Raw genomic sequence first — 23,471 nt, 5'->3', positions numbered from 1 at the left:
AACAGACCTGATAAATTTGTCAATTCAGACAGACTCTAGGTTTAAAAGGCAGGAGCTGGCAGATAAAAAAGAAGAGCAATTCAGGTAGTTAGAAGCTTCGTAACTGCTGTCTACATCTTGTGCAGAGCTATGTCAACTTCTGTTGGTTAAATGGTCTCTTGTCTCTATGGACATGATCATCAGGTGCTGTGATGGCTAAGCTAAGTAGCACGTACAGATGTGTTTGTTGGTATGAATACTGAACAGCTCTCTTCTGTTTTTTCCTGTTCCCAATGCTGCATGGCACTTTGCAAAGCATACATATTTACAGCATGTGTGCATGAATGCATGTTCATATCAGAAAAGCCTTTTTTTGTTATTCATGAAAGTATAGGAATTTCACAGAGCCCATTTCTTGATATATTAGCTTGGAGCTTAGAATGATTTTGTGCCTTAAATGACTAACAATGGCATACGCGTGGAGGAATAGAGACCTGAGTCGTTCCCACCATTTAGAAAAGACATGCAGGGAGGACAAATGACTGGGAGTTGACAGTTGTGTTGTGTGAAGCTTGGTTCAACATTTGTCCTATTCCCTAGGGTTGCCTTTTGTGGTGATAAAATGTTGAATACTATTAAGATTTGACTGGGAAAAATGGCAGCAAGAGTTAGTTTTTTGGAGGTTTGATAGAAGAGGGAAGTCTGTCTTTTATCATGGTACTTACAAAGACTATAAAGATTTACACCACAGCTTACACCAAAGAATGAGATAATTATTTTTGTGTGCCTAGGAATTTAGCTCCCTGTTCTTCATTTTCTGCAATGTTCAATTATACTTGTATTGCAATCAAAAAGAACTGTACAGAATCACTGTAATACCCCTGCAAGAAAGGTAAAAAATATACAACCAGTTAATATTTAAAGAGAAAAAAATACACAGAGCCTACAACTGATCCATTTTGCTATATGAAAATCAGTATTTATGCATGGATTAGTGCACGTAATAGTTTGGGCTGATTGCTTTTATCATATTAGAAAGTTTCAACATATTATAGTGACTCTCTTCTTATTATTGTTTCTTACTTTTTATATCCTTTACAACATATTGAATTGTGTTTTCCTGAGCACTTTAGTCTACTGTTTAAAGAACAAAAAGTAAGATGACATAATGGACAAAATGAGAAGTTTTAAAGAAATTAAGGTATGAATGGAGATACAATCTATGTACACACACACATGGTGTAATCTCATATTACATCTTCCAAAATCATTTAAATCACAGCTTGAATCACAACTAAATTTAATAATTTAATGGTCTGAAAACAGATGAGAAAATTGTATGCGCAAGTTGGAAAGAGACACGTTATTTAGATATTGACACATTTACAATAACAAAAGTGATTGATCTTCAGTGTGGGAAACCCAAGAAAGAAAAATTAACTCTCTGTGAAAAATTAAATGGAGAATTGTGCAGCCAATCAATTTAAGACAGGATGGCATTGCATAAAGGAAGCTGGCAGAAAAAATAGGAGGGTTAATGTATAGAGGAAGGGCATAATTTATATCACTTTACCCAACAACAACTAGGATACGTGTTGTTTACAGGATTAAAAGAACAAATACACAAAACATAGGGGGTGATTATACTTTGGGTGAGTAGAAACAGAGAAGTCACTTGACATGTGTGCTAATTTGCAAACAGGGTCTGCCAAAACATCTGTTCAGGACTGATGAAAAAAAGGTGGAAAAGATTGGCAAGAAAAGACTGGAAATGTCTTGGAAGCAAATGTGAAACCCGACCGATATGACATTGTGATACAGAAAGCAGTTAAATTACCAACTACTGTAAATGCTGAAAAATAGAACAACAGCGTTGCCAAAGGGTATTGTCGCTTTTCTAATCAGGAAAAGCTCAATAAAAATTACATATTCTCCGAGAAGAAGGAGCACCCTGCCTCAAAGCCAGTAAAAGCTGAAGTCTGGAAAGAAGATCAAGGAATTCAATTATTAGCATGGGTGGCTCTAAGCCCAGATTTAAATTCAATAGAATGGCTTGGTGGTAGCACCAAGATTGATTGACTAAGAACTATTTTTTAGTGAGTAAATGTTTTTCATGTAATGATAAAGCAATAAGTTCACAAATACATTGAGGATTTGTTTTACATGGAATCTTCCTGAGTTAATATCACCAACAAATCATATCATTTTCAGAATTCAAAATAAGAAAAAGGACATATAACTGTAACGAACAGTTCTTTCCGGACCCTATGCGGACGACACAATCCGACGAAGTGGGGGAACACTGGGGAAACGTCATGCAGGAATACGGGGCTGAAGACAGGGGGGCGTGTCCAAGGTGCGCTGGTGCACGGGGGAGGTGTGGGCGAGGCGAACAATCCAAAAGAGAAGTCTTTAGGGAATATCCAAAAACACATGAGTAAGTCCAAAACCAGGAGATCCATCAGAACAAAGAATTAAAAACCACGAAGGCCGGGTCGGAACTGGCGGACGGGAAACAGGAATGGGAACAGAGGTTAAAACCTTAATGGGACCAGGCGCTTCCAGGTCCCGGACTCGCACGATATGGAAATCAGATGCAGAGCCCGGATGAGCGTCAGCGCCTGGCTTTTAAGGTGGGCTGGGAATGGGAAACAGGTGCACAGAATAAAGTCTTTAGTGAAAGGGCTGGAGCACCCTTAAGGAGGGGGGACTATAATCGTGACAATAACAGTATAATTAATTATGTAATGCATTATGTAATATATAATTGGTAAAGAGGCTGTGACCCATTACTTTTTGTAGGAAGCTTCACAGCTATCTGTCAGATGTTTTTACATGTAAACAAAAGTTTAGATTAGTGTCTTACAAAGTCAACAGTACCTTGCTTAGCTGAGGAACTTAAACTGAAAGGTGGTACTAATTTAAAAGTATTGTCTTAGCAAGATAAGTTTATCTTAATGCAAAAATAGCAAAGCGGATCACTTCCATCGTGCCATACAGCAACAATCGTCTTAGCTCCTCTCAGCTTCTGTTGAATCTCAAAAGGGCACGTGGACTGAATGATAAAGTCTGCACAAATGCATGAACTGCAGGAAGTGACAATGACATCTGTTAATACTGTACATCTGTGAGACTGGGCCTACCATCCTGTGGAGTAATGAGAAACTCGACCAATGCAATGGATGAGTATGGGTCTGCAGACAATCAAAAGGAGATACGTTTTGGACCAGGAATGTCCAGAACTCACAGTGCAGCACAGCGGTTATCATTCGACACTGTGGGCACATTGTGCTTCTGGCCACGAGATGTCTACTCTGTTGAATGCTGACCAGTATAATCGTAGAATGATCTTGGAGAATACCCTCCCAGGTTACCATAGAGCTTTTTGTAGTGCAAATGTAACCTTTCGGAAGGACAATGATCCCCATCACAGCTCAAACACTGTTTGAGGACAGCCAGTTTCATCACTTCCATCATGCACTGCATGTGGTAGCACTGCTTAAAGGACAGTGGTGGTACCACGTCTCCTCTGTGCTTTATGATGTGATTATACCAAAATATGTCATGCCAAAATGTCTTTCAGGTGAGTTTCTGTTTATACATTACAACTAAAGCACAGGAGCTTCCCTTTCAGGCACTCAAAAGGCGTTTGTAGAGTTCTGTGACCAAAAATGCACTCTGTTAAAGCAGTATAGACGTTAGATCATAGGACGCATGACATTTTAGAATAATATCCTAATGTTATATTCGATTTCTATCACCCATTTTGTGATCTCTTAGTGCTTTTGTGGGGGTTGAGTGAGGGTTGACTGTATAATTAAGATTTTTGTTTGTATAGCCACTCTCATGTCAGTTTCTGTAAATCCCTCAGAATCATGCCCTTAAAAACAGTATTTTTGCAATAAAAATCGGTAATGCATCAAGAGTTTGCAAAAGCATTATCCTTGTGTGGTGCTTGTAAAGGAAGCTTTTCAGACTTTTTTGTTAAAGGAATACCTTGTTCTTCTGGTTTTTGTTTCACCAGAGTTCCAAACTGAATCCTTGATTGAAACATTTAAAAACATTTAAACTGATATAGATTTTAAACTGACCATTTTACCACCTTCAAATCAGCTATCATTGCATTGTAAGCAATTATTTTAAGCCACGTATGGATACTAAAACTTAGAGCTCATTCAAAATGAAAACCACTAGAAGCAAGATTTATTTAACAATCCAGGAACTGTACAGCATACAGCGGTGATGTCGGCAATGAAATGCTTTATCCGTGAGCTGGTTAAGAGGGATAGAAGACTAGAAGGACAGACGTTTATAGGGAATTGGTTAAGGTTATGATACAATAAATTATACAATTGCAATTAACAATACAGTTTACAGATTGTGCGAAAGTAACACGAGGTATTTAGCACCGTTCATATGTGTCCTGAGAGTGCAAAGTGACAGGAGGGTGCTGGTGCATGCTATCAGATCAAGTACAGTAGGTTGCCTATTCGCCAGCGGCCGTTTGGGTAATTGCAGGTATCTGCTGTGGTTGGCTGTTTAGCAGTCTTATTGCCTGGGGGAAGAAGCTGTTTTGAAACCTGTTGGTCTTGGTCTGTATTTGGTCTGTACTTCAGTATCATTTTCCAGATGGTAGTAGAGAGAACAAGTTGTGGTTTGGGTGACTGGGGTCCCTGAGGATAGACTTGGCCTTCTTGTGGCATCTAACAGAGTAGATATCCTCGATGTTCGGTAGCACATAGCCGGTAGTACTTTGAGCCAGTGTCACCACCCTCTGGAGTACCTTGCGCTCTCAGGCAGAGCAGTTACCATACCAGGAAGTGATGCAGCCGATTAGGAAATATGGACCAGGATTTGATTTACATGACTTAAATACGTGATTTAGAGTTTCAGAATTCAACAGCATCTTTAAGTATCTAAAATCATCGACAGTTTTAGTGTAATGGAAGCCGGTATAGGTTCCTGCGAAGTGTAGTTCAGGACCCTATGCGGACGATATAATCCGGAAGTAAGTGGAGAAGGACAACAGGGAGGAGACAACGAGGATCAGGATGGGTTGACAGGCAGGGGGGCATGAATATAATGATCTGGTGCTCAGGGGGCATGGCGCAGGCGAACAAGTCCAAAACCAAAAACCGGGGGGTCCATCCAAGACAAAGACAAGAATAAAAACAAGGAACGGGGACAAGGAACCAGGAACAAGGAAGTTAAAAATAGACTGACGAGGCCAGGGACTCCAAGCCCCGGACAGCTGGGTCAGGATGCCGATAGGAGGCCTATGGCTTCAAGCTACGGACATAGGGCGACCGTCTTCCAATGCAGAGCCAGTAGTAGCAAGACCACCAGCTTAAATAAAGAGGGAAAAACAGAGGGCAGGTGCACATATTCAACTAAAATATGAAAGGACCGGAGCACCCTTAATAGGAGGGATTCCGATCATGACATCTAGACTGTGATGGGATACAATTTTCCAGTTAAAATATTAATTGGATATGTTTAAGTCTTCTCCCAGGTGTTTGTAACTAAAAAAAAACACCTTGAGGCTGGCATTGGGCACCACTGCAAGAATTCCTAGGATGTTTCAGTGTGATGCCACAGGGGACCTTGTTTATTAGAGTGCACACAAATAAGCGAGTACCTGACCAATGGACACATGCCAAATACAAGCTGTGAGGTTGGAACTGTGCTTTTTATTTACAAAGTACAGAGGTAATCAAACCAGTCATCAGCACGCAAAATAAAGTTGAGATTGCTCCTTGCTGAAATTCTTGCTAAACCTGTTGAACCTGAACACCAGAAAATAAAAATTGTATGAAAAAGTGAAGATCTGTGGCTCAATGTACAGTATTTTGAAATGAATTTAAAATAATTGGAACTAATGGCCTTTTTCATGTCAAATTATATACTGTGCAGCAAAAAATTAAGACTTAACACCAATCTACTGTTCGGTAACAGTAATGAGATAAAAGAGAATATTGTTTTAGCATGTGCACTGGGTGCACTGACATTTTATTGAACAGACATGGCATAGGATCAAAAAGAGGTCTATTGCTACAGTAGCAGCCTGTGTATCCACCAATGAAATAAATACAAGCTGTACATCTGTGATGTGTGCTTTGCACCAGTTCATAGATGCTATTTCAAAAAATTCCCCTTGATAGGGGAAAGGGTGTCTCATTCCTGTCTGGATAATCATGTGTCTTTTCAATTACCTCGGCTCATCCCATGGATATTTAAATGAGCTCACAACTCGTGAGCAAGGCATGAATGAATTCTCATCTTTCTAGAAAGCCATTGTGACACAAGCAGCCTGAGAACATGTGTTGTCTACAGGAATGGCATCAAGTAAGGTCCCAGAGCTTGATCAATGTAACACTAAGTGGTGAAATTGCCAACAATCACTGCAAGTGCAGTACCAACTACACAATCCTGCTCAGACCATCACACTTGGATTGGTCCATTTAACAAAACAGGTAGCATATTGTTCTGCCCAACTGCACTATGTTCGCAGACCAAGGAGTTGTACATAAAACTTTAATTACTTGCAAAAGAGAACTTGGTTCCATTGCTGTCACAACCACCTGAGGTGCCATAGTCTAGCTACCAATGTACCAATGGTACAGCACATAGTCATTGTTTTCTTGATAAGCGGGGCACACTCTCTTATTTCTCTGTTCTTTCTTTTTCATTTTAACCAAGCTTGAGATTCCACAGGTTAAATCATCTCATCACCTCTGCCCAAACAACTCTCTTACTAATGAGGAGTTTTAGTGCTTATGCATCAGTGAAAGTCATTAGTATCATTACATTGTTAGTACTGACATTTTTACTAATGATTTAAAGATGCACAAGGTTTGTGCAAAAATAAATGTACTGCATACTGCTGTGCTCATTGCTTTGTGCACTATTTGCTCTGCTCCAAATTGCTTCATTTACATCCACTGAAGTGAGGTCTGAGTGCAGCTCAACCACATGCTTAGCAGGTAGTTGAACACTGTGTTGTAAGGTAAGACGGTAATTTATTATTTTTACAAAAAAAAAACTACCACAAATGTTTCATTTTTAGACTACTGCTTGAGGCTTTGTTTTGCCCTTGTTTCACTTTAAAGTATATAGTTCAACTCTGTCTCATTGACAATTAAAACAAAAGTAATGAATAGAGATAATGTATGTACCCATTAGTGTTATTTGGGCTTTTTAAGACTATGCAGACACCAAGAAGTATGGGTTCAAATTTTAATTAGCTCATCCTCTATTGCAACACCTGGGAGATACAATACTCACAAGGCTTCTACTTCCGCTTTTTGCATATATAAAGTCAAAGTTGATTATGCCACGTTGATAAGTCCTAATAAGGGTGAACAGCTGGTGACCTTGACTTTATATGCTAGTTACATCTTGCAAATATTGTGATTCGGCAACCTAATTAATATCCATATACAGAAGTTCTAGTTTTATATATTAAAGATTCTATGGCTTCTATGCCTATCTATGAAAAAATAAACTATTTCTTGCATCTCAATGCATTTGTCTGTTTCTGCTTTGTGTTTTGTTGTAGACTTCTCAAATCCTCAAATTCTCACGAGATTTTGAATGACTGCACAATTTTAACCTAAGAAATCATGGCTGCAATTTTAACCTGTGTTTTCCTCTCCTGTCCTTGCATAATTTGAGGAGAAAACATTATGTTTTGTGTCTTGCATTTAAAATGGAGCTAAAAAATAAGGCAAAGGTACAAAGAAATGTGAGATAAACTAGTAAGAAACCCAAGACTCATGTTATGACATTTTTTTTTGTTTTTGTGGAAAGGTGTGCATAACCCCTGGAGTTATACAGATGTGTATGATGATGAATCTCTGTCTCAGAAATATGTCCAAGCAAGTATCCAGAGGTCCTAGAGAGTACCAAACCTGCATCAAACACACTGTAGCAAAAAACAGCTGCGTGATGTGGGGGGCCTCTTTGGAACTAGGAGGAATGACTTGACCAAGACCAACTAACTATACACTATGAGCCCTGTTACAACTACCCTAAAAAAACATTTTAGAAAGTAAACTTGTTTGATTGATTGATTGATTAACCCTGACTGGACAATGAATTTGAGTTAGGGCTGAACTGAGCCACATCATTCAAGGATCATCTATCCCTAATATAACACATATAAATCTTATTTTAAAGGTGTAGAGGACACACACTGAGACAGAATAGCTTTCTGCCACCCGATTAAGCAATGAGCCAATGCTGCTGTAAATCTTCCCAGAAATTCCCCCCCGGCAAAGCTCAAAAGCGCAATTCTGTACTGTTCCCAGCCTCCCATTCTTCATTTTCGCACTGCCATTGTATTAGTTGTGCCAAAAACCTTTTCATCTGGCTGTTTAAAAGGAGATGGAATGTAAGTGTTTCACACTTAGCCCAGGCAACCTCTGCTGAGCAGAATACATTTCCTTTCGCCTTTAACATCACAGAAGAATGTGCTAAGCATTACAAATGCTCTTTCCCACACTGAAGTGCAATGTCCGCAACAAAAATACATCTTTCTTCTACAGCCTTTGCCATGTCTCTTCCACAAAATACAGCTGGCAGCTGTTTTGTCATTGGTCCAGAAGTTACTATTACAGTTCTACGGTGCTGTCATGTATTGGTCTATTTATTTTTGTTTGACCCAAATTACACAAAATATGTATGCTGTTACGACCCCAAGTGTCTAGGGGAAAAGGGGTGCAACATTTAGGATAATTCTTTTGGAAGCAGGGGGGGGTTTGGTGAGGGACTAGGAAGTAAGATAACAAAGGTGAGGGAAAGCTAATTTGACTACAAAAGAAAACCCGAAAAACACGGTCTTCGGCGTCTTCAACACCCTAGCTAACCTGCACTGACTACCCAAAACCATACAAGACAAACGGCACTCACCCGTACTAAACTAGTGTACTAATACAAAATCAACTAAGTGTGTTAGTGTACCCAACAACCTAAACTAACCTTATATACAAAAGTTCACACAAAAACACAAGTGAACCAGGACGACAAATAAGGGAAAACAAGAGTAATAAATAGGAGCAGGGTACAAAAAGAACACAAAAGTTGAACATGTAACACTGGGGCAAGGTAATGACAAAACAAGGATGAACACACAAACAAACGAAAGTACAAAGAAACTAACGTAAATCCAACAAAACAACAAAGCCGAAGCTATATGAAAATACACACACACAAAGCAAAACAAACCAACAAACGAAGCCGAAGCAATAACCAGGAGCGGAGCGATAACCAAAACCGAACAGGACCGAAGTCAAACAAAAGGCCTCTCCTTGCTGAAAGCCTCCATGTTATATAGTGAATAAGATGTGTTCTGATTGGCTGAGGCTAATTAATGATGACATCATACTGAAACAGTGGAGTGATGGTGGGCCAATGGGGAAGGGAGAACAATCAAGGGTCAGCAGTGTGGAACATAGAAAAAAACACACACAGAACACACACTGGGACGTAACATATGCTCACTGCTCAAATTGATGGTCCTGCCCCATTCCATTAGACAAATTACTTTAGGAAAATGTTCAAACTAAATGTTTTCTTCTTACTGCTAAAAAACTACGCCACCTCCAAAAGCTGATCAGTCTAATATGTCGTAACTACCTTCCCTTCTTAAGTGCATATACTGTATAATCATGGGGCACAGTAGCTTATTGTTATTTACATGCATGTGTAATGAGGTGGTGCAGAGTCTACAGACCTTTCGCAACATAATTACCAATCACATTATTGTCCATAGGAATGAGATTAATGCAAGGCTTTCTGGTTAGGAGTTGAACAAAGAATCTGTGAAATCCAGAAAAAGAACAGGAGGCTCTGTCAAACCTGCTCAATAAACACAAAAACTCTGTAATCACACCACTGTTTACATCATAGGTTTTGGTAAACTTAATTAAAGAACAGGATGCAAAATAACTTACATTTATCTTTTGAGAGGTTAATTTTGGATTTATTGAGCGCTTTTTACTTTGGAGTGCCAGTAAGACAGACCTACAGTTGTCCCTGGTATACACCAGGTGCATATTTCAATATGGGTCTTCAACCTTTCTCATTAACCACAGGGGAGTTTAAATGAATTTAATAGTGTGAAAGTCTTAGCTGCTAATAGTAGTTTGTTTTTCTTCTGTTAATGTAGTGCTCAATTAAAACCCATATACCTGTGAATATAGTCTTACTTTGCATCCTAAGCCTTAGTATTATCATAAAGGTATTGGATAGACCTTTACTTTAGATACATACTGTACTTTTAACAGAACAACCTTTAGCCTTTTCTGAAGTAAAAGGAACTTTCTGAAGCATCTTAATGAAAAAATCTCCATTAAATTAAGCCCAATATTGCAAACAAAAATATCTTTCCTCCATAACCACAGGAAGGGTTGAATACAAATACTGTACACAACAGAAGCATATGGTGAATTTTAGAATGTGCATTTAACAGCGAAAACATGATTTTAGCAACATGCATAACTTAAAAAATTGTGAAATCATCATTTTTACCACAGTTCAAGATCCTTGCCATTTGCTTTTCAACTTACTGCACAATTTAACTTCTGCAGCAGCCAAAAGTTGCTGATTACAAATGCTACCTCTCTTTCAATAGCAAAATAGAAAAAATGGATTGACTAAGCTTCCTTACTTGTGGGAGAAGGCAGGAAGAACTACCACTGAGACTATATAGTCCTACAGGCCCAATATTTGTCATTACATGATGAGAACAAGAGTCTCTTCCATTTACACCCTATGATATTCAATTAGTTCTCAGGAAATGACACAAGTGTCAGTGGTATTTGATAATGGCTGCTTAGGTGAACAGGAAAGGTGGACTGAAATTTCTATGGTACACTCTACGCTCCACAGACTACAGAAACAGCCTCATACCAGAGGCCTTCCAGCAAGTCACAGAAAGAGTGGATATATTGATATTGAGATATAATTTAACCCAGAAATAGAGTATTGACCAGTTTTTATGATAAATGAACTCAGTGTGACTGCAGCTACATGATTAGAATAAACTCAAATCAAAGAAACAAAAGAAATCCATCTGTTTCTATCAGTTCTTTTCTACATAGCAAAAAATTTAGCAAGAAAAAAAGGATATTCCCCTTTTTTATTGTGCCACTTTGACTCCATTTCTCAAACCTCTTCCACAGATGAACTCCCATTAACACCTGCTCACACCATCTTTTTTGCCCAAGGGGCAATCTCCACCCTTCCCGAGAACAGAGAACACACAATCACCTTGAGATAAGAAAATCTAAACGCAAGAAGTACCCAGCCTTGGACAGTGTGCTCCCTGGACCTATGTACTTACACAATGGAGCTCTATATACAGTACACTACATCAAGAAAAGAGGGGGGGGCACTGATGGCATGGAAGGGAATGAAAAGGCTGCCAGCACTGAGTGCTTATCTTTGCGGGAGCAGCAATGCCAGCCAGTCAAATCTGCCTCTGTTGCACAGATACATTTAGTGATGAGCCGTCAGTCGAGAAAATTAGACCAAAGTAGAAGGGATTTTTTTGCTCAAAAAGAGTGAAGTAACCCTCTCTGAAAACATAACTATATCTGAGCAATCCCGCATCACATTAAAAAGGAGTAAGTTACTCCCTGAGGGTACAGAGCACACATGATGGTAGTAATGAGACCCATTAGGAAACTTTTGACTTCTCAGACAGGTACTATGGCTGAACTTACGGCAAAGCAACTAAATTTCAAACAATATCCCGAATATATCTCTGTTTCAGATAGCGCTTATCAGCAGCCTTTATATGAGGTTTTTATCAGATAGATCGAGAGTTAAGACATGAGATCCATTGTTCTTGTTGTTAATGCTGGAGTTTTGAAAAACTAACCTTGATATTTTTCAAGTGGGATTTAAAAGGGAATCATTGGAAAATGTGTTTATTATTTGATGGATTTTAATGACGTTTCATTCATTTTCAACCCTCACTTTCTTTTAGCAGTAATCTAGCAAAAGAAGAAGTCATCTTCTGATGATCAGATAACCACTTGGTGGGGTTTACGAGTGGAGTTTATTATTTGACAGCAGTGCTGCAGGAAACATGGATCAAACTGTGCTCTTAAACATATTTCCTTCCCTGGGGCGGATTAACGAACAGGCTAGCAAAGGCTGTAGCCTAGAGGCCCAGAATAATCAGGGGCCCCTGATTTGCCAGAATTATTGTTTTTTTTAGTTTTGTAACAGACCTGTGGGCTCCCATTGGTCCATAAAAACGTTAAATAATTTGTGAACCGATTGGTTAGATGCAGATCAAATTTATTTTGCATGATTTAATATCACTGTTGTGTCATTCAGTGGATCATCACTGGTGCAAGTTTACAGTGGTTAGCATCAAAATGTGGGCTAGAAAATATTGTAACAAGTTCAAGTTCTCTGGCTTTTGCCTTCACTGCATGGGCTCAAACCCAGGTCTCTGGTGTTGCTCAACAGGGGTCTTGTCGGCTGAGCTGAAGGAGACCTTCACTTGTCCTGGTGGCCAACATCCCTGTTATGCGGAGGGAAGTAGAGAGCAGTGCCGTCACCATGCTGCAACCAGCTCGTATAACCTGTATGTTGGCCGTATCCGTTACAATATATTAGTGGGGTGTAAAAATAAAAAGCACAATGGTTAAAAGATCAGCGTGAGCAGGATCTTCTTAAAAAGTTCCCGGATTGACTGGTCATCCAGTCAGCCTAGATAGTCATCCAGTCAGCCTGAGCCAGACCCCTATGCCGAGTTTACTGCTAACTTTGCAGCCAGTGACACAATAACCGAGGTTGAGAGGTTAGCTGCAGCTAGCTCTAGCCTAGGCGCACATCACATCAACACAGATCATGATGACGAGCCAGCTCGTAGATTGGCTGTAAATCTGATTTATTGGTTGCAGTGCTGTACTTACATTAATTTACAGGCTATAGTAGTGTGTGTGCATGTTCCCGGTGTGTGCAGCATCATATTTTGTTTGAATCAATGGTAGCACTCTCTTACTCCAAACGGGTCACTGAATTATTAGTTCAGTTCAGTTCAGTTCAGCTCAGTTCAATTCACGTTTATTTGTTATTCCAGCCATATACAAGTATACAGAGGAGCGAGATATCGTTCTCCAGGTCTATGGTGCCAATACAGACAAGACTCTGACAAGACAATGCTAAAGACAATGCTGACATAGACATTTTCTGACAGGGTACAGGGTACATAAAGTGCAATGTGCATGGTGCAATTTACTTTAAGGATTGTGCAAAAGTTGTGCAAAGAATACATCAGACAGTATGTCTGACATTAGGCAAAAAATAACTAAGTTTCCAGATTTGGAGTAGGCATAGTAGGTGCCTGGGTGTTGAGGAGCCTGACAGCCTGTGGAAAAAAGCTGTTACAGAGTCAGGTATATTGGTATACTGGTATATTACAATATTTTTCTCTCGCTTGTAATTGGGATGGGTAGGGGGGCCTACACAACGTGTAGCCTAGGGGCCTCTGATCACCTTAATCCGCCCCTGTAATCCTCCCTAATTAAAATGAAACTAATTCTCTTTATTCTTTTATGTGTAGTATTGGACCTCAACCAGCTTCTGCAAGCATCTATTGATACTAGATTGGGGCTTTTTGGGGAAACATTTCCAAGTAATAGAAAAAATTCCAGGGTACGCTTTGAATTATAGAAAGCTGAAGAAAAATACTTTTTTGTTATGTTTTTTGTTCAGTGATAACAAAAGGATTCACACATTTTTTAAATAGATTTACTTTCTTTTAATACATCCAAAATAGCTCCAAGATTCTTTTATCTATTTGATGGTTTTACAACATTTGAATGTGCACCTTTTGGTACAGTAGATTAATAAATAAACAGGAGCAAGGAATCTCTTTTAATCTTTTATTATTTTTATTGTGGTAAGATATAATGAGTTTTTTTCATTAAAGTGAAGTAATACACATACAATGATTGAAAATAAGCAAAATGGGTATCTCTAACATGTAAATTAATTTCTGCATTAACAGAGAACTTCAGGACTAAACTAATTTTCATACCAATACCAATGACATCGCCCCCTGGTGCTAACTAATGAGCTTCTTCATTCTCATTTGCTGCAAGGCTTTAACAATCATTCTTCAAGACTTCAGGAAGAGCTTTCACATACACAAGTTAATTCTCAAGGGTAAGCAAAAAATATTTCTTATAAATATTATTTCAGCAACTATGATATTGTAATATTTCTTGAAGTTAACGAAAACTTCAGAATCACCAATGGCCATCTAGTAAAATCAGTGCAGGAGGTGAAACGTAAAAAAAAAAATATTGATACACCTCTTCTTCTTCTGATAAATACTGAAAGTGAAAGTACGGGAAGAAATCACCAGAGACTTTGGACCTTCCTTTATGCAACATTGATAAAGGGGTCCCTCAGGTAGGCTCAGCACTGGAAGCACCAGTCTCACAAGTCTGTGCTAAGCCTTCAGTCCCATAGGGCAGTATAATAAGAAGTGCGCTGTACTCTTGTCTCTTTCTTCCTACAGGGCCACCTGCTCTATTTCTTCCCCACATTGAGTTCATTTATCAAGTGTCTGATAGAAATATAATTTGTTATAAGTTTGCAACATTAATCACCTTGCTGTCCTACTTCTTGTTTTTTTTGTGGGGACAAGTAATCTTTCGCTTTCTTTGGGGATGTAACACTCAACTCGAGCAGCTGTAAATGTGCATGGCATTTCTGCAGGCACAGCTATAAGCAGGCCTCAATCCACCAGTGCAAGACTAACCCCGTCTTCCTGTCATTTTACATTTCCCATTGCGTCATTTATGCTCAGCCATCACAAACTACATGACAGGGCTTCTGAGCTTTGACAATAAACTTTCAGAAAGAAACTCAATGATTGCATGATCAGGGACAACGTCTAATAACAGATTTAAAATAAATTGGTTTCATTTGTGACTCAGATGCCTGTCACCTCTTTGACTTGCATAATAGCTCAATGATCATGTCATGTACAGTAATGCCAGGTTTGCATGTGTTAAAGTTTAAAGTTAAGAAGACAGAAAAATACCTCTCCCTTTTTATCATTACAGGAGATGATGTGGTTTGTGATGACTGCCATGGAAAAACAAGAAGTGCAGATATGAAACATGGTGATCTGACTGTTTACCAAAGTTTTTGCAGTATTAGGACAAAAGAACTAATAAAATGCAAGGCATGTACTAGAATGCCAGAGCAAGTCATCTTGCTTCAACTCTGATGGAAGCCGGATATTCTGAGTGGCTTTGTGATTGAAGCTAATCTATGAGACATTCTGCTTTTGTTGTGTGACCACATACAAATCTATACCTGTTTGATGTTATCTCGACAGAAGCACATCTCTAAAAGCAGGCATAATCATTTTCTTTAAATCAGTACATTTGTAATGCAAACTTTACAAACTGCATAATTGTCTTTTTAATGTAGTGGTATACGAATATCACCTATTTCTATGACCTACGATACTTAAAACAGCATGATGGTTTTGAATTACTGGCATCCATCATGGACCAATTTCATTTTATCAAAAAACTATTCTGCAAGGTGATGGCAACCACAAATGGTGAGGTGTTCAGTGAGGGGAGATAGAGCGTGACTAAACTAACATGCAAATCAGTTTTATTTGCTTTTAAAAAGACAACTAAACCTGCCAAGAGCGGAAACAGGCTTTTGTCATGTACTGTAGGTGGAATGACAGAAATTATTGTTTACAGGGAAGACACTGAAATTATGTTTGCCAGTCAAGACAGAACTAAAGGCATCTTCGACTCTGACAGTAAAGTACTGATATAAATGCAGTTGTGTTGCACTTAAAATCACAAACCCTTATTGTGAGGATTCCTCAGAAAGCTAAACATTTTACATTACAGTGGTACAGTTGCAAATGCTTTCTCTTGGGCTTTGCTCTTCTCCTTTGTCTAATACATGTCGCAAACTAAGAACAACAACAAACTGAAAGGAAATTAGGTTTATGACACAGAAAGGAACAACTGGGTAGAAACCAGCACACTAACCTTTCTTATCACCAAAATAGAGAGTCTGTTGAGCTGGATTTGACCACTGGAGGGAAGTGTTGTCATTGTGATCCACCCGGCAGGTCAGGTTTACCGTTCCTCCTTCTGTGACTGTCACATTCTGAGTAATTGGAAACTGCCCTTGGCCTCCTGTGACAGAGAGAGAGAAAAGAAAGATACAAAATATAGTAACCTGTTGTGTTTTTAGTATTCATGCTATAAAAGAGAGAGATATTATCATGAGTCTCCCTCACAGCTACAGTAAGTCTCAAAGAAAAGGTTAAGAATGCATCTATTTCAAAACTAACACAGGGCATTTCTAGCACATACTGTAAATTTTCCACTTATAACTAACAGATGTACTGTATCATTACAATGACTTCAAGCAAAGAAAAACTTTTTTGGATCAAAATAATTAAATAAAATATGATTCTTTTGTACAGGTAAAGACCTGTTTTTCCCAATGGAAAATCAGAACACTTTTCTAAACAATACAGTCAGGGAATGTATATTCAGAGTGAAAACTTTGTGAAGGATATTATTAACCATAAGGGAGTGGGTGTTTATCTCTTTACCAGTTATTTTCACTGATTGCTTCAGATCCTTTCACTATGTCTACACTGTCAACATCCACCTGAGCTAGTCAGCAAACTACCCTTCAATTACTTTAAATGTAACCATGTTAACATGGTGATTGAATTATACTTTTCAGTTGAAGGGAGACAAATAAGTCAACAGAGCAATTACACCAGCAGTGAGAACTGTGTCAATAAAGAAAGAGAAAAACAAGTCAGTGAGTTTACATTCCTTAAAAAGGTTGATGGCAGTTTACAGAGAAAAATGAAAAACAAAAAATCAGTAATGCAAGGGGACAGCATGACAATGCATAATGTAAGGAACTGCTAAAATGGTGTGTCAGCATCCTTAGTTTTCTATTAAGGACAGTTTCAGAGAATTGAACTGGGATTGCGTGGCTCGAAATCAAACACGCTGTCAGCGTGTCTAAAGCTCCAAAACTCTCTGAGCCATGCAACAGACACGGCTATAGAAAGTGTTTAACTCAAATGCTCAGGAGTTCATCATAAGAGACAGGCATAACAGAAGCATGGGGATACAGCACAGCAAGGCACACTATAAGCATAATGTTAATCTAAAAGCAAGAGAAATGGAATAGGTGTAAGGTAAAAGCATCACGGAAATTCTAAATCACAGCAGTCAAACAACAAGAGTGAGCACAAGCAAGAAAGAACAGTTTCTTATGAATTCAGTGTGAAACAAGGGTGCTACTTTGCAGCTATTCTTTGTCTCATTGTTCTGTGCCTCTAATTGGCAGCATGGCCCAATTAGTGTCGGTTATGTTCTGCATTTAAGTGTCTGCTTTTGCAACTGGGTGGTAAATTGGCACATAATCCCAAACATACGGCTCTTCGCACCAAGATGATGCATAAGTACAGCAATTCATGATGGAGAACACAGGGATAAAATTCTCATAATCATAAAGCTTTCATTTTGAAATATTTGAAAGGGTTTATTCATCTGAAGTCTTTTAATTACTTTCTAGAAGTCTTACTTCAGTGTTTTGGGTTTCCCTAACTACAGAATGTTTTAAAGACTAAAAACAAGCAAAATAACACATTCCATTAGAGCTGCTGCCTAGTTTGCCCTTTTGTAAAAATACCACAAATATATCAGCTTTGATATTGTACTTACTGTAGTAATTCAATATAATTCAAAGCATTTTTAACAGCTATCTTAATAAACTCACATTCAGCATTAAACAAAAAGTGTAACAGGTCTATATATTGCAAATAAATGTGAAACTCATTAAGTTTTTCTTTTTTGTCTTGGTTGCCTCTCGAGGAAATAAAAGAAATGACTATCACAAAATGGGAAAATTAAGGTCACCCAGTGCTGTAAATGTTACATCAACCTTAGGTAACATGTCGGCATATCCCAAAACAAAGTGAATAGAAAAGATGGTATAACAGCAACATCACGTAACCCACCCTGAACTTTAAGTTGGAAACATTTTATACTCTATGGGGCCTGCTTGTCCCAAATTACATATAGTAAACACTTCTTATCTGGCCCACTGAGAGACTCTAAATGATTAACCACCGTAAGTGAAGGTCATATAAATCGGAAAGACATTTCAGTCTTTCACATGGGGATGGTGCCCTGGTAATAATAACAGGTCATAGAAATTCTCTGCCCCCGGGCACTGGGCTGTTTTTACACTGCAAGTTACATCAACCAACAGGCTTGCTTAAGGGGACATGTGTATGCCCTGTATATATTGTGCATATGTTGTACATACAGTAATTTGTATATGTTCTTGTATTTTCAAGTAGGGATTGGTTGAATATTGCCTTTAAATGTCTCCTTATTTCAATATCAAAAGGCTTCGCAGAGACTATAAAGGAAGCTCTGGAAACCCTGTGATTCCATGCCTTGCTGTGACTTTCATCTCTCAATAAAACTAATAAATAATATAAGTAGATTTTTGAAGGTATCTGTTAATTCAACAAATTGAATTTGCCCTCTCCTCTCTAAACCCGACTTGCTTTCTTGTTTCAAAAGTGCAGGAGTGGCTGCATTAGTAATTGCCACGGAACAGGCTTGTGAGGACTTGCTTCCAGAACATGGGCACCATCAAGGACTGGCCCAGAGCTAATGATGTAGTGTAATAATGAATAACAACATAAGAATGTTTACAATAACCGAGGAGGACATTTGGTTCATCTAGCCCATTTGGGTTTTAGCAGCTAAATCATCTGGTGATCTTATCTACCCATTTAATGGGAGAAGCCGGGGTTTCAGCTTCATCATCATGGCTGGGTAGCTTGTTTAGGACTCCCAAAACTCTTTGTTTAAATATAAATTGGAAGTAAATTATTATATTACACCCATCTATCCATTGATGGACCCCGGCGTCCTGGCCAAATTTCCCATCGGCCTTTATCAATCATGGCCTCCTAACAATCCCCCTCTATAAATTGGCTTAATTACTCTGCTCTCCTCCCCACTGATAGCTGATGTGTGGTGAGCGTTCTGGCGCACTATGGCTGCTGTCGCATCATCCAGGTGGATGCTGCACATTGGTGGTGGTGGAGGGGAGTCCCCATTACCTGTAAAGCGCTTTGAGTGGAGTGTCCAGAAAAGCGCTATATAAATGCAAGCAATTTATTCAATGCATAATAATGGGGGAGACGGAGCCTATCCGAGCAATCAAGGGATGTAAGGCAGGATACACTCTGGACAGGAAGCCTGTCTGTTGTCTTTGGACTGTAAGTGGAAACCAGAGCACCTGGAGACAAAACACATGAGCGCAGGAAGAACATACAAACCCCACGCATATAGCACACCAGGAACTGAACCCAAGGCCCCAGCACTAAGAGGCAGCAATGCTAACCACTGTACCACAATGTCATCCGCAATGCAATGTTTTATTATTTTTGATAAATAGTGCTGGATAAAAAAAACAATGACCCAAAATCTGAAAATAATTTCAGGATTTACATCTAAAAATAGTGTAATTTACACCATGTGCACTAAGGGTATATGGTTTATAGCTTTGAAAAACATTACTCTTGCTGCCTTCAGTTTGTCTAATCAGACGTCCACATGTGTATTGATTCCCTACCTCAGAGGGTTATGTGATTGTATCACAGTTCTGTCATTCAAACACCAAGCTCAGCTCAGCCTGTTAGCTGCAGAGGATTAGTTGTTCCTCTCTTTAGTATTAAGGTCAGCAGAGGTTGAGAGAAATGAGGGTCCTTCTACATATCCAAGCTCTAGGATTCAATGAACTTTCTTTACTAAGGCTCCCAGAGGGGGCAGCTAGGCACTGAAGCATGGAGTAGTGCTCACTGTGGAGAGAAGATCACAAAAATCACATCAAATGATAAAGGGCACCTGTGTGAAAAAAGTAAATCTTTTGTATAAAACATAAAAATGAACCTTTATAATACAATATAATTTGTTGTCTAAATCTGAAAAAAGGTAATTATGTACTTTATTTAGAATAACAAATTATTGTTTTCTTATCCAATGTTGTTATGTTATAACATTAAAGTAAGATATTGAGTTACCAAATCATAGAGGTCTAATAGGATATATGTAAATCTTTTAGGAAATAATGTAAAGTAAGGCTGTTGATAGTGCCGTGTCTCTTAAAATCAGGCCATTGAGGCTGGTTTATTGCTGCTGACTGGCTGCTAACAACGGGACTGTCTATATAAAAACTGAACAGTTGGCAATCCTAGCTTTCCTTTAACCAGAAAGAGGCATTTCTGGAGAATTAATGGAAATAAAGCCCTTCTATCTACAAATATATATCCTGTATGTATGCAGCTCAAGTTTGCAAGGTAGGAGGTGTATTAACACCCATGACGGTTATGGGTTGTGATTAACCTATGCCAGTAGTAGGAAAATGAACAGCAACAACAAATGCTGCACAACAGTGACACTGACAGCTGACACGGCAGGAAGCACCACTGCAGCCTCAATCCACTCATTTCCCTGAGGTGCTTAATTGATGCATACCAGGTGACAAGGCCAGCTACAGAAGGTCTGGGATACTGGAGGTACTGTGACAGCTATTCCAGCCACAGGAGCCCCTGCTTGTCATGTTGAGATGGGTGTAAAATGTTGACGATGTCTGAAAACAGCTTCAGAACGAACGTCAACACATCAGCTGGGTGAGCTTCTTTGTTAGTGTGACTGACAAGAATAGGGGCAGTCCCTAATGCTGCCTGTCCTTCTGTAATATTTCCAAAGTATTGTAACAGCTGGATGGTGACAGTGCACTTTTGTTAACCTCAGGCACCTGTAGTCTGGCATGTAGCATATCTAAAGCTCTGATTTGCATCTCTGGAATCAATCTCGTGAATGTTTTCCAGGCTGGCAAAGCTCAAATGTTTAAAATGACAGTCACTCTGAAAGCTTTATACCTTTGTGTGCATGTAGAATAAACGTAATCATGTAATAATGGGTGTTATTGGATTGGATATCGCTTTTCTTTGTAAGTAATGCCAATGATTTAGTAACTTTACAAACTCATGATTTTAAGTACCACAAAGATGTATAAACGCAAGAGATCTTAAATAGTTTTAAATAGTTTTATTGCCTACATAACAATTGCATTACTAGTATGGTTATATCATCTCTGGGAAATATTTACAAATATTTTATATTACTGAGTTAAATATCTATATTCTTAAAACAACTAAAATAAGCATACAGTATCTATCTTGAGTTGTTTTACTGACTAATTAACCATTACTTTAGAATGCAACATTAATCCCAAGCATTCCAGTTCATATTCAAGTAATTTTGACATAGTGACCCCAAGTAACCCATCCTTTCTAACTGCACGCATTCCATTTTAGTCTTAAATCACTCCTGCCATAACAGCAACCAGCTATTTCAAATGGGTTCATATAATGGACCACCTGTCTCTCTAAACTGTCTATATCAGTTTGAGCTGTGGGTGGGAAGCTTAAAGACCATTTTGGAGAGAAAATAAGTGCAGGCATTTACACGAGGTTACAAGATAGAAATTTACTGCAACTGAATTTTATTAGTCATCTATTAAAATAGGTGAAGAACACAGGGGAAGTTATCTAATTGTCTATTAATGAAATTGGTTTAGTCACAGTGAGTGCAGCTTAAGCGTTATCAGTTAGAACAGGGAAGAGAGAAGGTACTTGGCAGAGAAGGGAGGGCTGGCAGTTCAGCCACCAACTGAAATATTTTCCATATATTTCAGAGGAGAGAGGCAGCGTATCCCATAGGGTTAAGAGGGTAAAGGTTGGTTCGCTCTCCCCTTCCTAGGTTAGGTTAAGAAAGAAGCAGCATAGTTCACTCTCCTGCCATAAGGTTTAGACATAATGAGAATCCAGTCACTAGAAGCAGGTTAGGAAATAATTTAGAGTGGGACAATTATTACATTAATATGGTTGGTGCAGTCTTAGACCTGCTTTGCAATTCTCTGCAATTTACCAAACACTGTTCTGTAACAGTTTTATAACTACTGTATATGGCATAATAATAGTAAAAATGGCACGAAGGTTCTCAGATGCCATGCTATCTAATAAGGAGGATCTACCAAAGTTCAGAAAACAGGATTGTATTGGATTACTCATTTATGAATAGTAAAGTGGTTGCATGATGGGTTAGCATTACTGCCTCAGAGGACTTGGGCCCTAGGTTCACTTTCTAGGGTGCTATCTGCATGGAAGTTGAATGTTCTCCACATGTTCCAGGTGCTTTTCGTTTCCTCCCACAGTCCAGTGACATACTGATAGGTTAATTGGCACTGGTGTGATTGTGTGCATGTTAGTGTCTGTGTGTGATATATCCTGCCTTGCACCCATTGCTTGTTGGAATAGGTTCTGGCTCCCTTGTGACCCTACATTGGATAATGGCGGTTAGAAAATGGATGGATGGAAATAGAGAAGGAAAAGGTTATTACTAAACAGCACCTGCCAGTCGCCATATTTGCTTGATGTATATGATCTTTGGGTTGACAGTGTGCACAGGTTGTCTTAGATACTTTAGCAGTGGCTGCATCAATGTAACAATTTTCTGCAACCAATGAGCTTATACTTGCTTAACTGCTTTGGACGTTTTTGCTATGGAACGAAAATCATGGTTCTATATTTTCTGATCAGATAGAGAGGGCAATCTTAAAAAAACATAGTAGAAAAAATAACATATCTGGACATGTGCTGACAGAACATTTGATTTCTCATTCTATTTATGGTCAGCTGTACAGTAGCTTAAGTAGGGCAGTTAACATTGCTGTCTTGCTGTGATGGGGTCCTGGGGTGCTATCTGTGTGGAGCTTGTATGTTCTCCCTGTGTTCACAGGGGTTTCACAGTCTAAAAACATACCGGTAGGTTAATTGGCTTCTGGGAAATTGGCCCTGGTGTGTGTGTGCTTATCTGTGACTGCCCTGTGATGGACTGGTGTACTATCTAGCTTTTATCACTCCTTGAACCCATTGCTTGCTTGGATAGGCTCTAGCTTCCTCAGTATCCTGTACAGAATAGAGCAGTTAGAAATTGGATATATTAAGTTAAAGTATAAGAAGCTCCTTAGAAAATGAGCTATATCTAAAAAAGGAAACAAAAGTTTCACACAATAATATTAATTCCAAATGTTATTTTTAAGGTAAAGTTTAAAGTTGCACTTTCTGTAGCCCATACACACAGCAATACCCAATACGCACAGCAATATGGATGTAGTAATGTACATACCATAGCACTTCTTGAAACTGGAAGCATTTACATTGCATGCAAGTCTTACAGAAAAAAAGTTACTCGGCAGGAATGTTATGACATTATAGTGTCATTGTTACAGATCTCAAAAGCTAAGGAAAGCTGGGGCTGCTCAAAACTGGGATGGGAGATTTTCAGGGAACATCAGGTTGC

The 23,471-nt window shown here is 38.8% G+C and overlaps 1 protein-coding gene across 5 annotated transcripts in view; it reads right to left on the bottom strand.

Moving 5' to 3' along the window:
- Window positions 1-23,471, bottom strand: part of LOC102695255 (cell adhesion molecule 2) — a 698,483-nt gene that overhangs the window by 133,564 nt on the left and 541,448 nt on the right. For all 5 annotated transcript variants that reach the window (XM_015342014.2, XM_015342016.2, XM_015342017.2 and 2 more), the window contains exon 3: window positions 16,035-16,184. In XM_015342014.2, coding sequence (XP_015197500.1) covers window positions 16,035-16,184 — 150 coding nt within the window. The remainder of the gene's footprint in view (window positions 1-16,034; window positions 16,185-23,471) is intronic.

The sequence above is a fragment of the Lepisosteus oculatus genome, chromosome 5 (genome assembly GCF_040954835.1).
Source record: "Lepisosteus oculatus isolate fLepOcu1 chromosome 5, fLepOcu1.hap2, whole genome shotgun sequence".
NCBI lineage: Eukaryota > Metazoa > Chordata > Actinopteri > Semionotiformes > Lepisosteidae > Lepisosteus > Lepisosteus oculatus.
Note: the sequence above shows the minus strand (reverse complement) of the source record. Positions and strands in the feature narration are given on the sequence as shown.